At 36.5% G+C, this 13136-nt stretch overlaps 1 protein-coding gene across 1 annotated transcript in view; it reads left to right on the forward strand.

Moving 5' to 3' along the window:
• Positions 1 to 13136, forward strand: part of LOC136847112 (splicing factor U2AF 26 kDa subunit-like) — a 64793-nt gene that overhangs the window by 20315 nt on the left and 31342 nt on the right. The window contains exons 3-5 of the mRNA XM_067118446.1: positions 2056 to 2122; positions 2953 to 3101; positions 3610 to 3743. Of these exons, the coding sequence (XP_066974547.1) occupies positions 2056 to 2122; positions 2953 to 3101; positions 3610 to 3743 (350 nt within the window). The remainder of the gene's footprint in view (positions 1 to 2055; positions 2123 to 2952; positions 3102 to 3609; positions 3744 to 13136) is intronic.

Genomic DNA, 13136 nt, shown 5'->3' on the forward strand with positions numbered 1-13136 from the left:
AAGAATTTTAGTTTGATTGTTTAGACCATCATCTGCAACTAACTTTAAACTCCTTTTTTTATTCTTTGAACACTTGGTGGCTGAGTCCAAAACAATACAGGTATTTTTTGTTCATGGTGAGTATTTGTGAAGTATACCGTGACTCCCAAAAGTCTGATATTGCTACCGTAGCTGAGTATACAATATCCTAGATGGTTAGTTTACAAGGTGTAGCTCTTAAAATATTTAAAGTTCTTGCAACCAGTTTTTTGGGTTTCCAATCAGTCAGAAACATTTAAAGCTGTTACATTGTAAGTAGGTTAGAAAAATAAAAGACTTACCCATTGAAAGAACGCAGTAAATTTATAGTTTTAATATTATGAATACAAACCTTTTATTGAATGGGAGTGTCATCCTAGCCCATCAGATTTGGCCATGTGTAGCTTCATCACTCGAGGCTGGGAATGATGTAAAAAGACATTTAAAGTAGATAGACAGTGCCCCTTGTTGATGGGATAGGCACTCAGGAGAATGAGGGGTGTGGTTATCTGCTCAGTCACCATGTGTACATTTCTCAGTCAGGCAAGCCACATGGACTTATAACTCTCCTTGTAAGGCTTCCTGAGAAAAATTAAAATGTGGACGAGATGTAACTTTTGAATTGCCATTGTCACATGCTTGGGTAATGGTTTTTTTACATAATACATTATATTTTCTGAATTATTTGCGTGTGTTTGGAGCCTACCTCACCACTGTTTATGGCACTACTTATCCACTGTATTTCCTCTTCCTTAAAAGCCTGATTTCCCACTGTCCATGCAAATAGCCCTGGGTGAAAAGTCTGCACATTGACCATGTTGATACCCTCAGCCAAGATTTCTTGATCTAAGCTAACTAATTTTGCTATAAGTGATTATGTTTTAAGTGAAGTAAGAGGTTTGTATTGGTAAAACATACAGATTATTTTAAATATAGTATTCATAATTGTCCTTTCTCTTCCCTTCATTGTGAATCCCACTTAAAAAGTCACTCATAACATGCTTTAGCTAAGTGTTAACATGTTAATTCTGACTGCTCAGGGATCATGGAGCTTACAGTAATAGTTCTGTATGTATGCAAAAAAATATTCTCTGGTAAATCATAATGTGTAGGGATTTCTCTGTGCATTATAGACTTTATAGGTAATAGAACTTATAGTGGGTTATTTTAATTTTTTCATATAATGTAATTTAATATAGGTTTTATTTTACCTTTCTCATATTGCTCGCTATAATATGTAACTTCAAACTTGCTGATTTACCTTAGGTATGACTTCTCGGGGTAAGTTTTCTTACTACAGTAATATGATCAATGTAAAGGAATGATAAGCACATGATGGCAAAATAGTGTACTCATTGGAAATCATTTCATTTGATATATAGTACTGTACCACGCTTTATTATTTATACTTGTGATTTCATATTTTACCACGCTTTATTATTTATACTTGTGATTTCATATTTTACTTCTTTACAATTTATCAGACTTTTGGGTAAACTTGTGGAATTTAGTGTCAGAACAAGAAAGCAGAAATTATTACCATGCTTGGTGGCACCATGTGCATTGTTTTTTCAGGTTTTCATCAGCATGAAATTCTTGTATTGGAAATGTTCTCAGACTATCTGATAATGGGTTGTTCAGGGTTGTTTTCTTCCAAATAAACCTTGAGAATTCATGTTCCTTTCAAGCTGTGCTTGTAGGAAGAGAGGAAGAAAAAATATCATTTCCAGATATGAAAATGTTATTAGTGGAATTGCAGTTTCTATGGTTTTTTGTGCATTTCTGATAATTACTATTTAATTGCAAATTTTCCCTTGAGGACTTGGAATGGTTATTGATTGGGAAGTCTGCAATTGCTTGCTGTGGTCCAGCCATCCCTGTGGGAAAGGAGTTTGAGGGATATTTAGGAATTGTGTGTGGCTAAGGAATATCTTCGGCTTACTTTAGTCTGTGCAACAGCTGTAGTTGTAAGGTTTGGAAATGTAGGCCTTGGTAAACATTGTGTAGGGCATCCCTAATTGTATCCTAACTTTGCAGACTGTGCTGATACTGAACCTGTACTGTAATCCCCAGAATTCAGCAAAATCTGCAGATGGGTCTCACTGTAAGTATTGTATTGTATGCAACCAGTTAATAGACATTTGTGAGTAGTGTGGCTTAAAAATGTTTCTTAAAAATGCACTTTGTGACAAATATTGCCTACCTTTATATGTCTTAGTGTTTATTTTATACCATATATTTCTCTTCCTGACTATTTAAGGTTTATATTGATATCAAATGAGCATTTAACTGTTGATTTAATGAAGAATAAATCGTTTACATATAGGCTTACATTGTATGTTTTGTTATTGATAAGAGAATAAGAACTGCGTAAACAGAGAATAAAGTTAACAAGCATTTTAGTTCTTTAATTTGAACATGCAAATGAACTTATTGTTCATCAAGTTCGTTCGTTCTCTCTCTCTCTCTCTCTCTCTCTCTCTCTCTCTCTCTCTCTCTCTCTCTCTCTCTCTCTCTCTCTCTCTCTCTCTCATGGAGTGAAGTAACATTGCTTTATTGTTTACCGTAAATATATGGGATGTTTATTGACAATATGTTAGCAAAACATACCATTCATTGTCAGATGCAACAATTTGGAGTATCATTTGGAATCTAAAATAGATAAAGTAAAACTGGTAAGTGCATTATGAGTTTTCCTTTGTCCAGAATCCTAATGTGTTTGATCATAGTTGTGGTGCATGTAAGTAGTCCTTGCTTTTAAAAGAATGAAGAATGGTCTCCAAAAGTTATACTTAGTCATGAAAGCCGGAATTAAGAAGAATGGTAAAAATAAACCAAAACCTCTGCCAAGGCAATTGATGTATGAATGAGCAGAAAAGCTTAATAGTTTTATGTTATTTTAGTTTGATAGTTGACATGACACTGTCCTTACAGCTACTGTGAGTGATGAAGAAATGCAAGAGCATTATGACAACTTCTTTGAAGAAGTGTTCGTAGAATGCGAAGATCGCTATGGGGAGATAGAAGAGATGAATGTGTGTGACAACCTCGGTGATCACCTTGTAGGAAATGTTTATATAAAGGTTAGATTATTTTGTAGATGTACACACATTACAGTAGTTGAAAATAAGCTGTTTTAGATGGGCAGTAGTTGAGAGTAAGTTGATATTGTATAAAATTGAACGAAACAGGTTGTTTAATTCTTGTATCAGGTTTATCATTTTCAGTGTACTGTATCCATTTTATAAGATTTAATTATGTCAAGTTCATCATCATCATCATCATTATAAAGAATTATAAGTTATTAGATAAGATTTAAATTTTATTATTGAAGGCAAACCCATATGGCCACCCTACAAGAGTCAAGTACTTTAGCTCAGTGGTTTAGTTACACTACCTAATAACAATAGGTAAGGTTCACTTTTTGTTAGCTATCTTAGGTGTTGTGATCTTAATAGTTATAGTATGCAGTTACTTAGTTGATTAGTTAGTTATAAAAATAGTTTAACCAGGCCACTTAGCTAAAAATCTTTGCTCTCCATGGGCTGGCTTGTGAGCTTCATAGTTAGTTGATATTTTTTATTCTTTTAGTTCAAGTATGAAGAGGATGCAGAAAAAGCAGTTGTGGATTTAAATAACCGGTGGTTTGGTGGCCGTGCCATCCATGCTGAACTTAGCCCTGTGACTGATTTTCGTGAAGCTTGTTGTCGACAGTATGAAATGGGGTAAGTTTTTTAATTTTTGCAGTTGTCAGTATTTTTGTTTTGAAAAGCACTAAAGCTGATAGATGTTCAGATATCATTTAAAGTTATTACAGTATAGGAATGCAGTACTATTGCTCAAGTATGCTTAAGAGATGAGCCATTGCCTTGCTAACCTTAAACTTTGGCACAAATTTGGAAACCATATGCATATTATGAATAGTCATCTTGCTTAGGTGGATACGAACACATGCCTATTACTTTCCCACAGAGAAGTTCACTCTAGTAGTACTTGATGGATGGATTTGCTCCTCCTTGTAATAATTTTCTTTTTTTAATTTTGATGTTCTCTTTTCATGTAAAACTGTCACTATATATATATATATATATATATATATATATATATATATATATATATATATATATATATATATATATATATATATATATATATATATATATATATATATATATATATATATATATATATATATATATATATATATATATATATATATATATATATATATATATTATATATGAGAATGTATATACACACATTATTAAATGGAAAATTCAGCCCATTCATGGTATTTTTCACTGAGAAATATTCAGTAATTACTGTATTTTCATATCATTTTCATGACTAAATGCACCTTTTGTGATAAAACTATTAAAATACTCAGGTATAAGCATTTTTAGAGGGTTTTTTGTGTTTAAACTCTGAAAATAGGCAGTTGTAAGTGTTTTTAAGAGGGGTTTTAAGTATTCACGGATTTTAGCTATTCGCGGGGGGTGCAGTACACATCCCCCAAGAATATGGGGGGTTTACTGTAATATATATGTTACACGGAACAGATCAACACTTGTTTTGGAAGTGTACGTAGCGTGATCTTAGCGATCTAACTTCAGGAAAAAGACGTAAAAAGGTTCGACCCTGATCTCACTAGCACTTTTTCCCCCTCTCTCTCTCTCTCCCTGACCTCACTCATTCTCACAAGTAATTAAATGGACTATTTAAAGAAACACAATCTTTCCTACAAAAATAGGTTTATTATTCAAATAACCCAACAAGAAATGAATAAAACAAAGCAAAGATTAAAATGCATAATAAATGAATTATCGAGTCAGATAACTAAACTCTAAATTGCAAAAGCACTTCTGACTAAAGAAGTCTCATTATGGCTAATAGCCTGAAATACACAAAATCTCACATACTCCCAAATCAACAACTAAACGTCATGTCAAAAAAAAGGTCTACCACATAGAGACTGACATTGCAAATGACTTGCATATGTCCTCTTTATCAAACCACCCAGCTATTTCCACAAGTCCACAGACATCTGTCGAAAGAATTAAATATGATAGAAAACTCCCAAAAATATATGAAATACAAAACACAATACAGTAATGGAAAATGTAAAATGCATAACCAAGATATGGCAAACGTAACATAACAAAATAATAATATAAAAGAGGTATGAATATTCATATTAAATTTCCCACACCAGTTCATAAGTTCATAATGATTAGAAAGTCATGGTAAAAATCACAAGTTCAATTTTCTCCCATAAAAACAGAGATTTGAGACTCTACCTTATCTGCCGATTTTCAAAGCCTGGAACCACTTCAAAGTTATGACTGGATAACTGCAGTTCTATCACGTTAATGAACGATCAAACTCACTTTTAGGGCAGATTTTGGCATAATCTAGATCAAAGTAACGCACGTACTCACGAACATACATAGCGCTTCGGAGATCACCTGATCTCCAATATTGCTGAGCTTCTCGCGCAAAGAACTGAGGAATCAAACTATGCACTGTTTCAGCAATCTTGCATCAAATCTCTCGACCTAGTTCGCTCTCACTCCTAACCTTCCACGATAACATCTTAAAGCATTGAAGCTATGAAATGCATATATGTGTCCTTTAAATAGAGCTCGGCCACCCCATAAGAGCGTCTCGCTCTCTTAATGGCGAACTAAAAATAAAAAAACATATGTATAAACCATAACAAAATAGAGCTATGCTCAATTAGCAATGTCTACTGCACTGCAGCTTTAAGGACTGCTCTCATGACGCACTTCCAAAGTCACTGGGGTTGTGTTCTTAGAGCAATCTTACAAACACGAATAAGCTTTACTACCCCCACAACAAGAATTATCAGTAAAATAGCTATTAAGACGATTAAAATTGTCGGCATAATATATTCCTGATACTCGAACATCACGGGATCGTCGATGTCTTCCAACGGTGGAACAGTCATTGGCACCTTGGTTGTAGATACCGCCACTACCAAATGCTCGTTATGCGTATGACGCATAATTATCTTCTCGGAACTGTTGAATACAGCACGGCTGATAACCAAGAAGTTCGTTGACATCACACGGCATGCAGCATCAAACAGCTTGGACCCTTGAAGAACGAATGATGTCGACTTGTTCCCCTGGCACATCATTGTAACTGCACACTCCTTGCAAAACACGGCAGTAAGGGTGCTTGTGGACACAATGTGGTAATCTCGCAGGAACTGTCTAAAGTCACATTCTGTCGGAGTCTGTCCATGAACTAATGATAATTCACAACCACCCACAGATACAACTTGCAACTGGAAAATACTACTGTCACACACATACTTCTCTCTAACTAAAGTACAACTTGTCTTATAATCAACTCCCGAACCCTGATACTGATCTCCCAAAATGAACATGGTCTCCAATCCATCCCATGTCACTACTGAGTCTCCAAAAACACTTGAAAAAGGTCTAATAACAAAAAGGTTTCATGTTACTGAACCAAATAAAACTACTAATGCAAAAGTCAAACACTCTTAATGTGAACTAATTCCAAGTGTGTATCCGGAATATCCACAGTCAACTCACTATTAAGCACAATAACCCTACGGAACTCACTCATAAAAAAAATTCTATCCAACAGAAAAGAAATACTCGAGAATCCTATCCAAACACTAAAAGGTATCATATCTCGTAAAAGATATGAAAGTTCTACTCCGGTTAGCAAATATTTCGCAACACCTGACTAATTCTCAACAAAATAGCAATTGACGTAATGGCAATCGCTCCCATGATCTTAACAACTACAACTACTCACAATACAGCTCCCTTCATTTTAAAAAAAGAAACTGAAAAAAAAATCCAAATAGTCAAATTCGATATCCCAACCAGAAAAAAATAAGATCAGACTTGTTCGGTCCGATATACTAAGTACCTCCCCCCCCAAAAAAATAAAATAAAATCCTAAACAACAAAGATATTGCGTCAGATGACAAAATACATCATAACACAATCACACAATAACACACGGGTCAAATCTCGTATGAAATTAGCCCATGTCTCAATTCCTAAAATCATTCGAAAACAAATGATTAAGAACTTCAACATCTAGAATGAACAAGAGACAAAAAAAAAATAAATATCATATATATACAAATATTAACCCATTTATCCCTCTAACTATATACAAATATCCCCTTACATAACTATATACAAATATTCCATTACATCCCAACTTTCTTCAACTTCGAAATAAGAGTTAATTTCGTCACACCGGTAATTACATCTTTAACTACAAATCTATTCCCTCTTTTGATCTCTACAATCTCAAAAGGTCCGTGGAACTTCGGACTTAATTTATAATTCAAATCATTCCGAACATTCACTTTAACAAACACTCTATCACCCATCGAAAAAGCTACTCCCCTCGATTTCGCGTTACTTTTCTCTACCATTGTGCGCGAACTAAGTTCAAGGTCTTTACTGATATGTGCAAATCTTTCTCTCGCTGTATTTATCAACGAAGTGACCGTAACATCACCCTTAACTTGCTCTGGCAACAAATCAAAAGGTCCTTTCAACTTGTACCCATACAAAGCTTCTGCTGGAAACAACTTAATTGTGTCATTCGCCATAGTGTTGATACTATGTCTTACCTCATCTAACGATCTGTCCCAATGTGTATCGGAACCGCCCACTGTCATGCGCAACGCTTCGATTACTTTCCGATTCGCCCTCTCACATAACCCATTCGCTTCTGGTCTATACGGGATTATAGACACTTTCTTTATTCCCAGTAAATTAGCAAGACCGTCTGAAGTCTTATTAACAAATTCCCTACCATTGTCTGTGAGCAGACATTCAGGAACACCATATCTACAAATTATCCCCTTAAAGAACGCTATAGCAACTTCCTCAGCTGATTTGTACTTCAGTGGGAAAATCTCGACAAAGCGAGTCAACTCATCAACGACCACTAATAAATGTCTATACCCATAAGCAGACTCTGAGAAATTACCCAGAATATCCATATGCACTCTCTGAAACGGCCTATGTGGTATGGGATATGAACCCAAACGACACGACACTGTCGTCGCTGGCTTATTTGCATTGCAAATAGCGCACTTCTTCACAAAGGCTTCTACTGCGGAAAACATATTTTTCCAAAAAAACTTTGACCTGACGTTTTCATACGTCTTGTCCACACCTAAATGAGGAGAACCAAATTTACAATGTACAATGTCTAGAACTTGTGGTACTAGACTCTCTGGCACGATGATTTGTGTAATCTCACCCATGCTTCGAGTACTTCATAAGTTATACTTAACTTTCCTCACCAATAAATTATTCTCTAACTCTAGACCAGAAAAGGCAACTTATACCCTTTCTTGGTGAAACTCCCCTAAGAAATGCCTTAGCATCTGACAACAATTTATCTTCATCTTGCTTTTGTTCGAGCAAGCCTATGTCCCAAGTGACATTTTCACCCGTAATATAGCACACGGCGTTACTCTCACTATCACGAACAACAGTCTCTCCCAAGACTGCCGACTCACTATTTCTCCCCGAAGTATGCACTGTAGAAACGTGTATGTCCTCTACATGCGATATCTCAGAACTACTAGTATCAGAGACATTAGACACCAAATATTTACTCTCGTCTTCCACACAGGATTTGGTGTGTATTTCCTCATCCTCAACTGGAAAATATCTGCTCAATGCATCTGCAACTACATTATGCTTACCTTCAATGTATTTGAGGTTTGCATCAAAATCTCTCAATGTCAGGAACCAACGTGCTCTCTTGGGCGGCAAATTTGGCTTATTAAAAAGCTCTGACAACGGTTGATGATCTGTAAAAATCTCAACTTTATTTCCCAACAACAACATCTTAAAATGAACAAGGCTAGAGACGACTGCGAAAGCCTCCTTGTCCACAACTGACATCAGCCTTTCGTTACTACCACGCGTTTTGAACTTTCTGCTATAGAAAGCGATTGGATGAAACTTTCCTTCAAATTTCTGCATCAAACATGCACCTATACCTTCCTGACTCGCGTCAGTCACCAAGGTGAACGGTTGACTAAAATCTGGAAACTTCAAAACAGGTGGGTTCACCAAAGCGTTCTTAAGCTTCTCAAAAGGTAATTGCTGACTATCACCCCAAACAAACTTAACGTCTTCTTGTAACAAATCTGTCAATGGAGACGCTATTGTAGAAAAATTCCGCACAAAACGGCGAAAGAAACCCGACATACCTAGGAACGAACGAATCTGTTTCCTGGTTTTGGGAACTGGAAAATTCACAATGGCTTTAACTTTCTCATCATTCACTCTGACTCCCTCTTTAGAGATAACATGTCCTAAATAGACAATTTTTCTCTTCAGAAACTCACATTTAGCTAATTGGACTTTTAATCCAGCAAACTGTAATCGCTTGAGGATTTCTTTTAACACCTTTAGATGTTCTTCAATTGTATCTGTGCATATGAGAATGTCATCCATGTACACAAACACCGACTTTCCTAACAAGCCATGAAGTACTGTGTTAACCAGTCTAGTAAATGTTATTGGGGACCCTTGTAATCCAAAAGGCATCCTATTAAACTCGTAATGTCCCTTTGGTACCGAAAATGCTGTATATTTACGGCTACTCTCACAAAGCGGAACCTGTAAGAACCCTTGCATAAGATCTATAGATGAATATATATTCTTGCCACCGATCTCAACAAACAAATCAGGCAAACAAGCTACAGGATATCTATCTGGGCATGTTTTTTCATTCAATTTACGAAAATCTACACAAACTCTGATACTACCGTCTTTCTTCGGAACCGCAAGCAAAGGAAAATTAAACGGAGAATTGGACGGCCTAATAATGCCTTCCGACTCCCACCTCTGAACTTCTTTTTCTACTTCTTCTCTAATCTTAAAGGGAATTCGATATGCTGGAATATATATGGGATTGGTACCCTTTTCTAAGCAGATTGAATGTTCTAAAACATCTGTAACTCCTAATTTATCTCCCTTCAAAGCAATTATATCTAGATATTCTTTCAACACTTTCTCTACTTTATCTGAATATTCAGGATAATCAACTTTAGCCAAGTGTTCATGCAGAACCTGACTTCGGAACTGTTGCTCCTTCCTGGGAAACGTGTTACTGTCTCCACAAAAACTCACTATCTTATGTTCTTCATTAAACTCTTCAAAATCAATTTCATAAGTACCCTTGTGATATTTTTTCACTGAGTCTTGATAGCTAACTAATTCTACTGTAGTCACGCCTGCGACTGAAACTTCATTTACTGACACCGTACTCACAACGTCTTTGAATTTCTCGGTTCCCTCAACAACGCATACTTGAGAAGGAAACTTTTTCTCTTTCATCGACACTTTAATTAATGTAGGAACTCGCGGGTGCAATTCAATATCTTCAACAAAAATCCTTTGAAAGATTTTTGAATATCTTCACTCTCTAATGACTGTGTTACACATGTCTCAGACTGCGTCTTAGGTTTCTCACAAGTTTTTTCCTGTGTATATATGGAACAAAACAACCTGGCTCACCTATTGTAATCCCCTGAATTCCCGTAAGAATGTTGATGTTATGTCGCATGCAAGAAGGGTGTCCTAGCAAAACCATTTCACCTAAGGCTAATCCTTCTATGACCAAAAATGATTCTACTATTGTCTTTCCGCCGATACAAAGCGTAAGAAATGACGAACCTAAAATATTCAGTTTCCACGCTTGTACGTCACACACTGTCTCACTAGTAGGGACTAATTTGCACTCTGGAAACTTCGAGTGAAAAAGGTCAGCATTTACTAAGTTAACTGAGCTACCAGAATCAATGAAAATAGAAATTTCACTGCCATTAGAAAATCCACGTACAATCGGCCTAGGTTCTAGTGATTCTAAGACCTGATTGCTCATTATCCTGTGTCCGTCTTCGAACTTATCTTGTGAAAATTCTGCTGTTCCTTTGTGTATCTAGAACTTGCATCATGTGGAATTCTCCTGTCATATCTAGAAAAACCTCCCTGTGACTTCCCTGAATAATCTCTATTCTTTGTGGCTGGGCAAAATTTCCACCCATGATCTGAAGATTTGCAAGCTGAACAATATCTCACTCTGCAATTTGATTTACTATGTCCTAGTTTATCACAATTAAAACAACGTATCGTTGTGACTGATCTCTCTGGAATTTTCTTCGATTCTACTCGTGCACATGTCTTCGCTGTTGCATCATTTCCCGAATGCGAGGACTAGCCTTATTCTGTGGTTTCAAACCGCAGCAGACATCTTTGCACCTCCCTGTACAAAACTACTGTCCAGTGTCGGGCATTTTGATAGATTTTTATTAATCTGTGCAAACAAAAAGGATTTGTCTGTATCCAGATCAATTCTTTTGTCAAAACTATCTACAATTACATCTGGGACCGACATTAAAAGGCAAGCAAAGTGTAACAATCTTTCAAAATTATCTAAGGAGATATTATTTCCAGTTACCTATGGAGAGCCTGTTATAGATTTCTTTAACTCACCTACTGCATCAAATAAATTCGCACTGTATGTGACCAATGAATCGTTGCCCTTCTTTATTTTGAGAAACGCTCGCAAATTCCGAACTGCATACTCATGTTGAACTCCGCCATAAGTAGCTCGTAGAAATTTCTGCAGTTCATTCCAAGTTTTACACCTTCTGAACCCGAAACTGCGTGCCCGTTTCCCAATATCTCCTTTATCCAGATCTAGAAACGCTTTAGCCTCTGTTAAAGCTTCAGCGCCATTCGTAATTTTCTTGGAATCCAGGTAATTGTTCACTGACTCAATGAAAGTTTCTATATTTTGGGTTGGCTTCCCGTCAACTAACCCTTTAAAATTAGTAATTCCCGCGCTAACGCTCGTCACCTTATGCACCACAACTGATTGGGATGTGCTTGCTGCATCGTTCTGCATTTTGTAAGTGATTACACGCCCTGAGCGTAACAACATAAAACACTAGGGAAAAGCAAAAGTTACCCCCTCTAAAAGAAGAACAGAAAACTGAGCGCCTATCACTCGTGAAACAGAAAAGAAAACGAGTTCTGCGCAAATTTATGAGAATGGGGTACTCACCAATTTGAAACAGAAAACGGAGCTCTGTGCAACTTGTGACGTCCGCCAACTCGAAAGAAAATGGAACGTGTTGACTTCCCACTATTGCTTGGTTAAGCATAAATATCGTGATTTTTTGATCACCATTTAACTTAATTAACGCCCAATCACCACTATTCACACATATTTGGGTATTTTGTTAACCCCACATTGCTCTAGAGATCACCCAGATCTATTTCACAACTCCCCACTCCCAATACTCGAACATAGACAGAAAAAAAAAGATTCCCCGTATTAAACAGTAATCACGACCCACCTATGAAACTCGCTCTCTTAAGACTGGTGATCACTCATCACGCTCACGGCCCAGTCGCCTTAGGTCGCCTATGCCTTGGGCATCAACGTTACCAATTAGTCTATTAGTAATCTCCCTCTTTCGCTACCCTAATTGAGACTATTTAACTTTTTACCGCTGCCACCATTACCATTCGCACACCGCTGCCACCATTAACATCTGTTACACGGAACAGATCAACACTTGTTTTGGAAGTGTATGTAGCGTGATCTTAGCGATCTAACTTCAGGAAAAAGACGTAAAAAGGTTCGACCCTGATCTCACTAGCACTTTTTCCCCCCCTCTCTCTCTCTCTCTCCCTGACCTCACTCATTCTCACAAGTAATTAAATGGACTATTTAAAGAAACACAATCTTTCCTACAAAAATAGGTTTATTATTCAAATAACCCAACAAGAAATGAATAAAACAAAGCAAAGATTAAAATGCATAATAAATGAATTATCAAGTCAGATAACTAAACTCTAAATTGCGAAGCACTTCTGACTAAAGAAGTCTCATTATGGCTAATAGCCTGGAAATACACAAAATCTCACATACTCCCAAATCAACAACTAAATGTCATGTCAAAAAAAAGGTCTACCACATAGAGACTGACATTGCAAATGACTTGCATATGTCCTCTTTATCAAACCACCCAGCTATTTCCACAAGTCCACAGACATCTG

This window comes from Macrobrachium rosenbergii, chromosome 16, assembly GCF_040412425.1.
Source record: "Macrobrachium rosenbergii isolate ZJJX-2024 chromosome 16, ASM4041242v1, whole genome shotgun sequence".
Taxonomy (NCBI): domain Eukaryota; kingdom Metazoa; phylum Arthropoda; class Malacostraca; order Decapoda; family Palaemonidae; genus Macrobrachium; species Macrobrachium rosenbergii.